Source organism: Leucoraja erinacea, chromosome 2 (assembly GCF_028641065.1).
Source record: "Leucoraja erinacea ecotype New England chromosome 2, Leri_hhj_1, whole genome shotgun sequence".
NCBI lineage: Eukaryota > Metazoa > Chordata > Chondrichthyes > Rajiformes > Rajidae > Leucoraja > Leucoraja erinaceus.
The window spans coordinates 23,077,943-23,093,839 of record NC_073378.1 but is presented as its reverse complement, the minus strand read 5'-3'; the positions used below and the strand labels follow the sequence as shown (position 1 = coordinate 23,093,839).

Here is a 15,897-nt window from a genome sequence, read left to right as displayed (position 1 = left end):
TCTTAACGTTGGTATGATTATGTCTAATGGATAGCAGGAGTGGGGTTGAGGGTGAACGATAGATCGATCAGCCATGATTGAATGACAGAGTAGACTTGATGGGCCAAATGGCCTAATTTTTCTCCTATAACATGAACGTGTACTATAGCTGGAAAACCTTGCAGAGATCTGAAGAAAGGAATAAGAACATGAACTAGAACTATCCATTGAAGAGGCACCAGTGTAACCACTGAGCATGGAAATTATGGTCAAAATGGAATTCTGAATTTCACTTTGAATGAATAAAAATGTACATTACCAATGTTACCAAAAACAGCAAAATAATTCTTGCAGTTTGCTTTAAATTTAAGAATTTTAAAAAATTTAAATATTACTCCGTGTTCATCTTCAATTCCCTTCTTTGCCCAATCGGCAACAAATACTTGAGTATCCTGGGATTTTGAAGGAATATTAAGTGGCATTTAAAGTGCGAGTTTCCATCCCCTTGATGTAAATGACCCCATTCCCAGGGTTTATCCTGATACAGATTCTGAGCCAAACCAGCAGCTAGAACTCCCATATTTCCAGTGGTGGAACAGAACTCCAGTAATTATATATTGAAACTAAATGACTGGGAAATGTAAATTCATTACCCCTCTATCATTGGCGCTTTTGAATTATTCTTCGTCGCTGGAATCTGGTGAGCGTTGCCATGGAAACAAACACCCTCTGGTTGTGAATCCGTGTTCCTAGCATTTCTCTGCAGACTGTGAGCATCTTCTGAGGCTGGGAAATGGTGCACCGATCCGTCTGGAGCAAGGTGACATGTTATGCTTTTATATAACCTGGCAAACCTGGATCAATCAAGTTAATTTAACATAGAGGCTGTTTTTATAATGTAATGAAACTTCACTATTTAAGAAAATAAAAAAATAGTGTGTTAAATTCTTCACAGTAAGTACAAATATCGTAGTTTTGTAGGGAACGAGCAGTTCTCAATGGAGATTAAATTCCAGTATTATTAACTATTGGATTTTGAGACAAATATTCTATACATTAAATTGTTGTTTTAACAATATCTGAGTTTGTATTTAACTTATATATGTAACATTTTTTGTTAGAGTAGTGATTTCCTCAGAAATAAACTGTAACGATTCAAAATGTATTATTGCAGCAGGCCCTGCTGCGGGGATCAAAGAACTTTGTAAAGGGAGAGACCCTTGTCTATAATCTGCCTTCAATCAACCCACACTAATCAGTAGTGATAGTTGTAAAATTTAGCCTGGATCTACTTAACTAATCTAGATTGACGTGAGGTGAAACAGAGCAATAGAAGGGAAGAGAGTATACGGGCGAGAAAGAGAGAGAGAGAGAGAGAGAGAGGGTGAACGAGAGAACGAGCAGAGGGAAGATTGGAATCTGTTTCCAGGTGATTCTGAATGCTTTGTTTCTCCTCAGAGAATTGTTGCTGTCAGGTTACTTGACTCCAGCCGTGGGGCCCTGTTCACACCAGATGTACCATGTGACTCTGCAGCTATCAGAGAGCATTACTAGGTAAAAATTAGTCGGCACCGACTACTTTTGCACATGCATTATTAAATGGATAGAGAACAGGTTGCTGACATCACCATGAATAAGACTGAAGTTTGGCTTTGTTGTGGGATACAGCAATGAAAACAGAAGAGAATAGCAGCAGCCCTTCAAGGTCTTCCCAGTGCTAGTCCTTTTCAGTATTTATTTATGTCTTAATGCTTGCGTAAGCCACAGGCTCAAAGTCTTCATTAAGGCTTAGTGTGTGATTGGGCACAGCAGTGTCTGTCTTAGCTCCGGCTCCACCCCTGGCAAGTGAAAGATATGTGATACGTCTCATTCCCACTCTGCATTTATGACAATTTCTGTGGGATAGAAGAATCTGCCTCTCTGTGGTGGAGATAATGGATTTATCATTGGGAACGGTCTGTGGAAAGATGTTTTAAATGGTACCTTGGGGACAGACGCAGTATTTTAACAACAATGGCAGAAGTGGACATGGCTCAATGTGTTGGCATTTCTTTTAACTACCGCTGTGCCTCCGTTAACCAGGCCAGGGAACTATATAGATTTGGGTGACTGCTACAACTGGTCATCTCCACCAAGCTTCCCATGCTGGTGGGGTTGCTTTTGGTTTTCACAACGCTACATGTTGCCATGCTTAAAACACCCAAGGCCAAAAATGTCTCGTGGGTAAGTACTTCAAACCTTTAAACTTGTGACGAGAATGTGAATATTTTTAGTTTCCAGAATGTTATTTGCTGTTATTGCGCTGATGTGTACTTTCAGACTTTATTACTGTATTCCAAAAAATGGATAATAACTACAATCTGTATTTACGGTTAATTATTTGGCAAAACATTCTGATTTAGTCATTTTCAAAACTACCGTGCAGGTAAACTTCCACCAAGATATTTTTCCTGCTTCTGAATGTACGATAAATGAAGACGTTCTATCACTTCAGCCACACAGTAACCGTATCAGTAGTAACAGTGTGACCGACCTCATTAATTGTAGATTTATTATTGTGTGAAATAAGAGATTGTTTTCTAAAAGTTATGAAATCTTTGGAATATATGCAAGGAATGCTGACCTAGAAATTGATTAGAACTGCTGCATAATTTGTCCCGGTTGTTTAATTAAAGGCTCATTGAATGCTATTATAGCGAATACACCTTTTCCTTATTAAGATAAAAGGAAATTGTACTCTTGTTGGTACCAAATATAACATATAACAATTACAGCACGGAAACAGGCCATCTCGACCCTTCTAGTCCGTGTCGAACACATAATCTCCCCTAGTCCCATATACCTGCGCTCTGACCATAACCTTCCATTCCCTTCCCGTCCATATAACTATCCAATTTATTTTTAAATGATAAAAACGAACCTGCCTCCACCACCTTCACTGGAAGCTCATTCTACACAGCTACCACTCTCTGAGTAAAGAAGTTCCCCCTCATGTTACCCCTAAACTTCTGTCCCTTAATTCTCAAGTCATGTCCCCTTGTTTGAATCTTCCCTACTCTCAGTGGGAAAAGCTTTTCCACGTCAACTCTGTCTATCCCTCTCATCATTTTAAAAACCTCTATCAAGTCCCCCCTTAACCTTCTGCGCTCCAAAGAATAAAGACCTAACTTGTTCAACCTTTCTCTGTAACTTAGTTGCTGAAACCCAGGCAAAATTCTAGTAAATCTCCTCTGTACTCTCTCTATTTTGTTGACATCCTTCCTATGGATTGATGTTATTTGAGAAATAAATTTTAGGTGTGCTTATTGTGGAGATATTGATGAAAAGCAGTAGATGTGTATCACTCGGGTGCACGAGAATTGTTTCTCAAAATGAGAGTTGATCAATTTGGGAGTACACCTGCTGAAGCTAAAATAAAACATACATACTAGGAAACAGATGGATAGATTGTGAATCAAAGAGGAGTTCAGATTAAACAAGCTGCATATACATACGCAATCCTTTCAATTTCATTGTATATACCTTAATGCTTTCTCATTCAGGAAATGAAACATCGGTCAGCTTTTGTGAATCTTTAGTTTTTATATATACATACTTGCCATCTCAACTAAATCCAAGTGAAGCCGGTCTCTGCAATAGGGTCTAAAGCAGGAAGAACAGATGCCAGTCCAAGTTAGAGATTAATTCTTCTAATATAAAGTGCTCCTCAACCTAAATCCAAGTTGATTTGGTCATTCTTTGTGAGCCTCCTATTATGTGCTGTATGTAATAATTCTGTGATCCAGCTGCTATTGGGGATGGGCACCATGTTGACTTATTGCATAAATCTTTAATTAAACAGGGCGACCTATTTTGCTTTTCAAATATTATCAGCTGTGGTACTGGAGATTGGCACGGAGTTAACACTGCGTTTTTTTTTTTGCTTGGAGGTCAAATATCATCAAATGCATAAAATCTTCCTGGCTCTTGTGCTGGGAATATGGGGGAGAAACACACATTGAAAGCAATTTGAAAGTTCGCCAGACAAGATTAAAAACTGCTTACTAATCTAGATTACTGTTTGTAATATTAAAAAAAAACTGCAAGATCAGCAGTCAAACTGAAGTATGGCAAAGCATGGATATTTCTCGTTTCCCTTTCCCCTGACTCGGTCTGAAGAAGGGTCTCGACCCGAAACAGCTCCTATTCCTTTTCCCCAGAGATGCTGTCTGACCGGCTGAGTTACTACCTTCAGTAGTTGTGCCTATCTTCAGAAGAATGGCAATGTTTTGTGTGTACATCAAAAATGTAGAATTCCATGGTTATCCTCGACAATGAATGTGTTGAAAACTGTTTTATTCCATCCCTGTGAAATTGTCTTCTTTATACGTTCTCGAAGAAAAATTGCGAAGGATTGTGAAATGTTGTTTAGCATCACTTGCTTCAGTGACACATCATCAGTGGGAATGGTAATTAAAAACCTCTACCTACTCATAGTGCAAATTAAGAAGTGCAAAGAACATCGTAAATAATGTACAACAGCTCAAATGTCATTGTAAATGAAGGATGAGCATTTTTGGTAACTAAATGTACAAACTAATAACACCAGTGTCCGGGGAGTGCAGCATAATTGCAAAGATCTGTGCCATGTATGAGTGGGCATAGGTTTTTCTTTTCATTTTCCACCCGTGTGCTATTTTCTATCTGAGCTACCTGCCACAGAGAGGCCAGTGAAGATGGCAGATGCTTTCCAAGAGGGCACGGGTAATTAGAGTGAGTCACACTGGGTGGCTTTCGCACTGGTATTTCATGGTAATACAAGTGCAAGACTGATAACTGACCATCTGCTTGGTCAGTCATTGGAAAATTATGTTGTATATGGCAAAGATACAGAAGGTGCAGATAGAGAGGATGCAGCTGAGAAGATGAACCTTGAAGAATAAAGTTGAATTTTACATTGGTTTAATCACCGCAAGGTGATCAAAACACAAAGATACTACCCATCACAAATGGTGGAATGGGCCTAATTTTCCATGAGGATGTCAATTGGATTTGAGGTCGGTAATTGTGGTTGATAGACATGAAATATAACAAAACAGTACTATTGTTTAAGCGAGCCTCATTCATCAGTGAAGCAAGTTTTTTTTTTTTTTACACACAGAGTGGTGAGTGGCTGGAATACATTGCCAAGGGTGGAGGTGGGGGAAGATATAATAATGGCATTCAAGAGACTTTTGGATAGGCGCGTGGATATGCAGGGAATGGAGTGATAAACAAAAGTGACCATGTGAACATCATGACACAAGGCTCTTCAGCCCACAATGTCTTTGCCAAACACGATGTCAAGACCAAATCTTATCTGCCTGCACTTAATCCCTCCATTCCCCAACATATCCATATACCCATTCACAAGACTCTTACTGTAAATTCCACTATAGTATTCTGCCATCCCCCCCCCACCCCCCCTCCCCCCAACCCTCCCCCAACCCCAGCAGCACGTTCACAACATAGAAACATAGAAAATAGGTGCAGGATTAGGCCATTCGACCCCTCAAGCCAGCACCACCATTCAATATGATCATGGCAGATCATCCAAAATCAGTACCCCATTCTGTTTTTTTTTCCCATATTCCTTGATTCCCTTAGCCTTCAGAGCTAGAGGTCTGGAGAGTGGCAGCACCTAACGGCAGCGGTTCGACTGCAGTCCGTCTGTCTTTTTTTTTTCGTCTCGTTAAATGTATGTTTTTGATTCTAGTTTTATTATTTTTTAACTGTTTTATGTGGGGGTGGGGGAAACCGTTAAATTCTTCCCTGTACGGGGACCCGACTTTTTCCCTGTCGGGTCTCCGGTGTCGTTGGGTCTAACATCGTGGAGCCGGCGGCTGCCTCCAACCGGAACCAACCTGAGGTCTCCAGTGGCAGAGCTTGCAGACTCGCCAACGTGGAGCTGGCGGACTTCAGAGCGGGGAGAGCTGTGGTGGCGCGCGGCTGCAACCCGACTTCGGAGCTTCGGAGGCTCTGACCGCAGGACCGGTGGACAAGAACATCGGGAGCTCGCAGGTCCCTGGTGGGAGACCGCTTTTCGGAGCTCCGACAACAGCAAATTCTCCCGCTGCAATCGCAGGGTTTAAAGGACTCGGAGCGGGGCCTAACATCGCCCGGCGCGGCTTAAACGGCAACGGGCCTTACCATCGCCCAACGGGGGCGTTAACATCATGAACCCCAGTCGCCTCAGTGATGCAGTTGGACTGCTGGACTGCGGGAGAAGAACAAAGGGAAGAGATAAGACTTTTGCCTTCCATCACAGTGAGGAGGTGTTGAAGATTCACTGTGATGGATGTTAGTGTAAATTGTGTTAAGGGTTTTTTTGTAATGTTAAGACTGTAGAAATGCAATTTTGTTCAAACCAAGCTGTTTGAATGACAATAAAAGGCATTCTATTCTATTCCATTTCTAATTCTAACTCTCTCTTGAAAACTTGCAGTGAATTGGCCTCCAATGCCTTCTGCGGCAAAAAATTCCACAGATTCACAACTCTCTGAGTGAAAAAGTTTTTCCTGATCTCAGTCCTCAATGGCCTACCCCTTATTCTTGAACTGTGACCCCTGGTTCTGGATTCCCCCAACATCGGGATCATCTACCTTGTCCAATCCTCTAAGAATTTTATATGATCTTATTTACTTATTACATGATTTTATGATCCTCCCCTCTAAGACCACCTCCCATGAATCCAACTCCACCACCAGAAGTAGCCAGCCTTCCTGATGAGTAACATAATGTTACCTCAAATTGTTTAACAAATGGTTTCATTTTTATAAGGTACTAGACCAACTGGGACCTGTTGGGTCCCTGTCACATGGGAGGCCTGGTCCCCCAACGCAACCCGTTCCCGAACGTAAGATTCCAGCCCACTCCTTCCTCCCCCAGCACTGGACTTTTATATTTAAAAATAAATAAATAAATAAATAAATTCCAATTGCACTTCCCCAATTGCAATACCAGGAGATGACGTAAGTGTTGTAGGATGGCAACATTGTTGCAAATGTCAGGTAGAGGACTGTGATATCCCATTCAGGTACAAACTTGGTGGAAGCACAAGAGTGTTCCTGTATTGCAACTTTGAACCAAAGTCTGTTGGAAGCTGGTGCAGCAAGGATATTAACAGAAAATATCTTGTTAAAGTTGGCTTTTTTTAAACTTTAAATATCAATAACATGAAATTTAACATCAAATGTGAAGTAACCTGATACAAATGACCACGGAAAAAAGCTGAGTAAGATTCTGCAAAAAAATTTCCTAGAGTGTGAGATGCCATTGTGACAACATGCTTCTAGAAAAGTCTCACACTCAGTCAGTTATTATTCTCAAAGTTGGCTTTTTTAAAACTTTAAATGTAAATTATTTGTGACATATACCATCAATGTGAAGAAATTTGATGTGAATGACGACGGGAAAAAGCTGAGTAAGATTCTGCAAAAAAATGTTGTGCTAATGTGTACTGTTTTGGCGTAGCTCTTGAGATCACAGACAGACAGACAAGTCGAGACTTTTAATAGTATACTAGACCAAGTGGGACCCATTGGGCCCCGTCCCCAATGACCTGTTCCCTCAAGGCAATAATCCACCACTCACCCATTGCCCCCACGGAAGGCCTGGTCCCCCAACACAACCCATTCCCCAATGTAAGATTCCACCACTTACCCGTTGGGTCCCTGTCACACGGGAGACCTTGTCTCCTACACAACCCATTTCCCCCCCCCAATGCAATATTCCACCACTCACCCATTTCGCCAATGCAACCCGTTCTCCCAATACAATATTCCACCCCTCATCCATTCCCCCAGGTCAACCCGTTCCTCCAATGCAATATTCCGCCCCTCATCCATTCCCCCAGTGCAACTCGTTCCCCCAATACAATATTCCGCCCCTCATCCATTCCCCCAGCGCAACCCGTTCCCCCAATGCAATATTCCACCACTCACCCATAGTCCTCAACTGCAGGTAATTTTAAACTTTAAATCTTAGTGCAATTGCATTTTTTTTAATGTGATGTAGGTGCCACCGACAGGGCTATCTTTTGTTATCCAAATCTAATCATTAAACTTTGCTGTGCTGGGTTAGGCTGGCAGATTCTTTCCCTGAAGGACATTTGCTGTGAAGGACTCAATGTTCTGGGATAGAAACATTGTACCCGGTAGGGCATTGTGATGTCATAACTGCCTAACTGCCAGCGCAGATGTGAAGAAATCCAACTTTTAAATGTCACTTTAAAACTTTTAAATCTCCCCCACTATGTCCCTCTCCTTACAACAATGTAAAAACACTCTCGTATCTTGTATATTGGCAGCAGAGATCGCATTGTGATGTCATTTTTGGTTTTCGGAATCTTTACGGCAGCTTGTCTAAATGAGATCCCATTGTGATTGGACAACTGTGAGATGCCACTGTGACATCATCACTGGAAGCTGCTGGAGGAGACGCCCTCTCAAAGGCAGTTATTATTTTCAAACTTTGCTTTTTTAATATCAATAACATGAAATATAACATCAAATCTGAAGGAAACTTGTAAGAACGACAACGGGAAAAAGCTGAGTATGGTTCAACAAAAATGTTTGCGTTATTGTGTACTGTTTTGCGCAGTTCTTTGAGATCGATCGCACGCAGACAGACAGATAGACGTCCAAACAAGACAAGACTTTTAGTATAATATAGATACATAGATAGAATGTAGAAAAGTAAATGCATGTTAAAGAGGAGCTGCAGCACAGTGGACAGCTAATAGAGTCACTGTGTTCCAGTGCGGAAGACATCGGTTCAATCCGATTTTAGGTGCTCTCTGTGTGGAGTGCAGGAGGGAATTCTGTGCTATTTTATGCTGTGTCAATACCATGTATCTGGCTTTACTTGGATAGGCACAGACACAAAATGAAAAAGCTTGTGGATCAGTGGTGAGTCTATCGTACAAGTTGGACTTTGAAGGCCTTTACTCTGAGTAAAACCAAATGTTTCAACAATTCCTTGCACCTACAGCATTTTTATATTCTCATGATTCAATTGTTACTTGTGGAGTTGAAATAAATGAAATGAAAAATTGATCAATGTTGTAACCTTTCATCTTTACCAATGTTGTAACCTTTCATCTTTGCCTTTCCTAGAGTTAACTTTAACATTAAGTTTCCTGTTGTTTTGAAAATCTCTCTCCCATATATCTAACAAATAGATACCATAGATGTCAATGTCCCTGTAGGGAGATTTCGATAGGGATGACTTAGTAAAAAAAGGCCACTTGTTAACGTTTGGGATATTTGCCTACTAAACACAGTGATAAAGAGCTGCTGTAATCTCAAGGTTGCAACGGATAAGAACCTAGACAGAACTGCAAATGACTATCCCCTCTTCAATAGATAAGGAAGCCTGCTTTTCAGCAGAGTGCATTAGTTTTGGCTGTTCCCCTCAATAGATAAGGAAGCCTGCTTTTCACAGAGTGTATTAGTTCTAGCTATTTTAATTAAGCTGTGCTGTGAAGACTAAGTACATTGACACATCTACTTATTACTGTCCTAACATTCTATGTTGGCCATCATGCTTCCCCAGTGTGTGACCTCTAGGTTTAACCAGATTATAACCTACTCATCTTCCTTATAATTTTCACAATTCCCGACAATAGCAGTTTGCAGTTTCTTCTTGTGACTGCATGGATTTCCACCGGGTGCTTTGGTTTCCTTCTTCATCCCAAAGGTATCAAAGTGGGTAGTTTAATTTAATTTAGACTTACATTAGACAGACAGTGCGGAAACAGGCCACCATGTCTGCCCTCCTCGGCGATCAACCCCTATATCAGCACAATCCTACACACACTAGGGACAGAAGCCAATTAACCTACAAACCTGTACGTCTTTGGAGTATGGGAGGAGACCAGGACACCTGGAGAAAACCCATGTGGTCACAGGGAGAATGTACAAACTCCGTACAGACACCTGTGCCAGTCACTGTAAGGCACCAAAAACTACCGCTGTGCTACCCTAATTAAAAAAAACAATTGACTGCTGTAAATTGCCACAAACGTTAAATGAATGGTATATTCTGGGTGATGTGATAGGAATGTGGGGAAAATATAACAGAATTAGTGTAGGATGTGAATATCGGGATGCTTGTTGATAGTGAGGACTCGGTTAGGCCAAAAGCCTGTCTCCACAGTTTGACTTTCCACTCTACAGTAATTCTCTCAGAGCGAGTTAGTCAGTGAATATCTGCTGTGTATGTATTGCTAATCATGAGTGTGCCTGTTCTCAATATCTCAATGTATGAGAAAGAGCAGGTGCAGAATATTCTCACATGAATAAAAGTAGTTGTTTTATGTTTGTGGGTCTTTAACCTGCTTCAACTGTGATCCATTCTTGCTGCATGTGTAGCAGACTGACTCCTGTGAAACCCTTTTAGGAGCTGTCAGCAATATCTTTTTGTTCAGAGCCTTTATCTCAAATCAAATCTTCCGCACCTATTCTTCCAGTATTTCAAACAGACAATGCAGGCAGGATATTGCAACAGAGAATGGAAAGCAGGAAATCTTGTGTGGATTTCGTGAGGTGTCTAATCGTTATTGGCTCTGAATATAGAAAAAGCAAAGGATGTGGATCTTTAGTTGCTCTGTGGCTGCTCGCATGCTTGGATTATTTTGCAACATACTCGATCAAGATTCAATTTATTTGTCATTTGGACCCCTTGAGGTCCAAACGAAATGACGTTTCTGCAGCCATACATTACAAACAAATAGACCCAAGACACAACATAATTTACATAAACATCCATCACATCGCTGTGATGGAAGGCCAAAAAAACGTATCTCTCCACTGCTCTTCCCCCAGCCCCCCCGATGTCAAAGTCAAAGCCCCCGGCTGGCGATGGTGATTGTCCCGCGGCCATTAAAGCCACGCCGGGTGGTGCAAGGTCGCACACCGGGTCTCGGTGTTGGAGCCCCCGGCGTGCGCTCGCGGAGTCCCACGGCCATTCCAAGCCGCGCGGGGCGGTGCTGTGAGGCCCCGCTCCAGGAGCTCTTCGACCCCGCAACTCGGGCGGGAGAAGTCGCCGTTGCGGGAGCCCTGAAAAACGGTCTCCCTCCAGGGACCTGCGGGCTCCCGGTGCCGCCGTCCGCCAGACCCGCAGTTGCAGCCTCCGAATCTCCGGAGGTCGGGCCGCAGCAGCGCTCCTCCACCGCTCCACCCGCTCTGGACTCGGCCAGCTCCGCGACGGTGAGGTGATTCGTCGGCACCAGAGCCCCCGGTCATCCTGTTGGAGGCCGCTCCTCGTTGCAGCCCCAACTACAACGGAGACCCGACAAAGAAAAGGTCGGGACTCCCGTGCAGGGAGAGATTAAAAGTTACCCCCCCTCCCTCCCACCCCACCCCCACCCCCCCACACACACACCCAACAAAAAAAAATAACAAAAACAATACATAAAAACATAGACAAAAAATATGGTAGGCCTTCTCCCCATTATCACTGACACCCTTACTGATCAAGAATCTGTCAATATGCATTTTAAAATATCTAATGACTTGGCCTCCACAGTCGTCTGTGGTAATGAATTCCGCAGATTCATCGGCCTCTGACTAACAAAATACCTCATCTCTTATCTAAGGGTGTGTCCTTTTATTCATGAGGCTATGGTCTCTAGTCCTAGGCTCTCTCATTCGTGGAAATATTCACTCTATCCAGGCCTTTCACTCTTTGTTAAGTTGCAATAAGGTCCCCCTCTCAAACATAGGACAAAGCCTCACTAAAAAATTGGCGAATTTAAAAAGGGAATTGAGCGGACAAGGTGCTGATTTGCACCAGCGTTTCAACAGGATGGCTCCTCCTCCGATGGTACACATGACAACAAACAAAACTAAACTAATCCATGGGATAAATTATTCTTCTACGGTAGCGAAATACTTGTTTTTGTGCATCATTTGAAAATTCATAACTGATTGCGGCATGTGCAGTGGACTTACTCAAAGAAACTTCTAAACTCCAGCGAGAACAGGCCCAGTGCCATCAAACACTCATCATATGTTGACCTAAGCATTCCTGGGATCATTCTCGTAAACCTTCTCTGGATCCTCTCCAATGTCAGCACACCCTTCCTCAGATATGGGGCCCAAGACTGCTCACAATAATTCACTGTGCCTTATAAAGCCTCAGTATTCCAACCCTGTTTTTATATTCTAGCCCTCATGAAATAAATGCTCACATTGCAACTTTTGAAGGTCTCCTGGTGTCAACTTTTGGTCCAAAGTCAATCTAGTCATCAATAACAAGGTTCTTGCTGCTGAAGATGTCATTACATGAGTGTCGGGTGAAATGAATGTATGAGTTAGTGGGAATAAATGCAGATCAAAGATGACACAAAACTTACTGCAAAGACTGTTAGGCAATGTGCTCGGGATTACTTGTCTGTCAAAAACCACGAATGAACAAAAATCAGAATACAACACTTTAAAAAATAATAAACTATACTCAAGCATATTATCTACTGCCTTGGTACTCAACAACCATTCCGCTGCATCCATATGAAGGGAGTTTCTGTACCTGTTCCAGTACTGATCTAATGCAAGGTTAGAGATTTCTTTCTCCAGTGCCAATGCAGAGAAATTGTCACAGTTTCAGCTCTGAGAACATCCTCAAATCTTTTTATCAGTCCATCAGGTAACTTCATGCCAGAATGAAGACCGAGATGAGAAATCATTTTTTACACAGAGAGTGGTGAATCTGTGGAATTCTTTGCCACAGAAGGTAGTTGAGGCCAGTTCATTGGCTATATTTAAGAGGGAGTTAGATGTGGCCCTTGTGGCTAAAGGGATCAGGGGGTATGGAGAGAAGGCAGGTACAGGATACTGAGTTGGATGATCAGCTATGATCATATTGAATGGCGGTGCAGACTCGAAGGGCCGAATGGCCTACTCCTGCACCTATTTTTCTATGTTTCTATGGAATTCCGAATAGAATATTAGTTTTGATCGTCTGAAGAAGGGCTCGACTCAATGTCACCCACTCCTTCTCTCCAGAGATGCTGCCTGTTACTCCAGCATTTTGTGTCTATCATCAGTTTTGAAGGTCTGCTGGTGGGATTGCAAATAAAGTTTGATGGAGTTAAGTATAACTGGGCTGGTGGGATTGCCCAATTTGATGGAGTTAAGTATAACTGGGCCTCAGTGTGGAGGATGGCGTGAGAGAGGATCTTGTCCTGGTCCTATCAATGGATGTTAATTTTACTTTTGATTTTCTGTCAGTGTTTTTGGAGCATTTTACGGAGATGACCTTGGTGCAGCACCTCTGGTGCTTTGCAGTTCCCGATGTATGTAGCACATGTTCCAGAAGTAAACCTGAGTGCTTGAAGAATGAATGCTGAAAGTAGCAAAAACGTTTGTTGGATTAGAGGAGGCACAATGGCACCACGGTAGAGTTGCTGCCTTACAGCGCCGGAGACCTGGGTTCGATCCTGAATCCAGATGCTGTCTGCATGGAGTTTCCACGTTCTCCCTGTTACCATTTGGGTTTCCTCTAGGTCCTCCAATTTCATCCCTCAGTTCAAAGTTGTGCAGATTTGTAGGCTTCTGGATGTTGCCCCTGGTGTTGTACAATAAAACTAATGTTGGGGTGACCGTTAGTCAGCACGGACATGGTGGGCCGAAAAGCCCATTTTCATTCTGTATCTCCAACCTAAACTAGAGGTCTAGCCAGAGTTTATGCTAACACACTGAAAATTGTTAGTGAACCTCATTATTGAGTTCTCCATGGAGAAGTGGTAATGTAAAAATGAGAAGTGGTCCACATTCTTCATAATGTCATTATGGATCTTTAGTTTCAGAAAACAAATTTGTACACAACATTGGTCGATGTTAACATTTTGTGGATGTTAACTGTAGGCACAAACCTTTGTGTGTTTGAGTAAATGAGTCGACATCAATTTTGACCTCAGCCTCCAAATGTCCGTATTGTTTAGATACGTGAACATCTCGTGAGTATCTCGAGGTGCAGGTAATATTAGTGGAATAGTTTCCTCTTGCCCTATAGATTAGTTTTACAATGGAGGGAAGCTTGTTGGAGGTGCAGAGATGTGGTTGGAAAGATTGGGCAAGATGTGTGGACATTGAAGTAATGTTGTTTGTCCCCAGTCTGCAATTTGATTAAGCTTATGCCTTACATGCTGTATTTCTGTAGGCAGCTAATGTGAAAAGGGGTAATCGCAATCTCTCAAAGTCTTTTGTGAGGTGAAAAACAGTTATGTATAGTAATTGCTCCCCTCCCCCACTTAATAACTTGATCAATCTGGAGGACAATCATTGAAGAAAATGCAAACTTTGAATGTTGTTTCCCAGTTTTGGATTGGGCAAGTGATAATCATCCTAAGAGAGTGGAATAGGGTAAATGGAGCTGAAGGAAACCATTGAATAACATCTGGTAGCCATTAGTCTTGGATGTTTGCTATGGCTAGATTTGACATTCCTCCATCGAAAATTGGCCAACTCCAATTGTTACGGAGCTTTTGGTATATTGCGGATCAAAATGACCACAAAAAAAATATTCTTTGATGTCCTGCCATGTGATTATATTATATGATCCAAGTATAAAATACTAAAGGAAGAGGAGCAATGTTAAAAGGAGATGCACAAGACAGGTTTATTTACACAGAGCATGGTGAGTGCCTGGAACACACTGGTGGGGGTGGTGATTGAGGCAGATATGATAGTGACATTTGCGATAGGCATATGCATATGTAGGGTATTAGGCATAGATTACCCCTAGGCTGATAGGAATTGGTCTTGGAAATATGTTCAGCACTGATAGTGTGCTGCATTGTTCTATATGTGGCGTCACGTGCCAGCCCTCGTAGCTACTGACGAGGGTTCGACCATAAGTGGTCTGTGTTTTATATATATAAAACATATATAATAGTTTCTTTATTGTCATTGTATGTACATGAACCATGTACATATATATAAATATATATTAAAAATGTGTATGTCAGCCAGTCAGTGCACCATTTATGGTCTTGTGTCTATAGGTGTGTGTGTAATTATATATGGTGTTATATATAGATGTATGGTGTAATATATATTGTATGTGCACTGACAGTATGCTGCATTGTTCTATATGTGGCACTGAACAATATATATATATGGCGTCACATGCCATATGCCCTCATAGCTACTGATATATATATGTATGTATATATGTATGTATGTGTATATATATATATATATATGTATATATATATATGTATGTATATATGTATGTATGTGTGTGTATATATATATATATGTATATATATATGTGTATATACCATAAGTGGTCTGTGTTATATATATATATATATCACAGACCACTTATGGTCGAACCCTCGTCAGTAGCTACGAGGGCTGGCACGTGACGCCATGGGCTAGGGGGAGTGTCCTGCTACATATGCTTATCTCACCTTGAGACCTAGGGAGTCATCAGGTAGCTGAGCCCGAGAGAACAACCTCGCTCAACTACAGCAGCAATGATAATTACGTTATCGGACCAACTTAGTTTCTGTAGACCAACATGTAACATCGGAATAAACTATTGTTTGAACCTGCCTGACGTCTGGCCTTATTCACCACGCTTGGTGCTGCTACAATGGTATGATTTTCTCATCCTTCAGTGTATTTCTATCAGAACTGACTATAATTTCTATCATTATCTGTGCCTCCATCCTTTTGACAGAAAAAAATAGAGTTACATTTGTAAATATAATATCACTATCAGATAGATAAAATCAGGATTTATGAACAATGTGATAGAGGTAGGTTATGGGTAACAAAATATATCCAAATATATTCCATAGTATCCATTCTAATTGTTAAGGAGAAACAAGAGACTACAGATGCTGGAATCTTGAGCAAAAAACAAACTGCTGGATGAACTCAGCAGATC

General features: G+C 41.7%; 1 protein-coding gene across 3 annotated transcripts in view; it reads left to right on the top strand.

Moving 5' to 3' along the window:
- Positions 1 to 15,897, top strand: part of LOC129707610 (voltage-dependent L-type calcium channel subunit beta-2-like) — a 343,156-nt gene that overhangs the window by 154,893 nt on the left and 172,366 nt on the right. Inside the window, exon 1 of one of the 3 annotated variants that reach the window (XM_055652748.1) lies at positions 1,364 to 2,202. The exons of the other annotated variants lie outside the window; for them this stretch is intronic. Coding sequence (XP_055508723.1) covers positions 2,122 to 2,202 — 81 coding nt within the window. The 5' untranslated portion in view covers positions 1,364 to 2,121. Of the gene's footprint in view, positions 1 to 1,363; positions 2,203 to 15,897 lie in introns of those variants that run through there. 3 annotated transcript variants of the gene reach the window in all.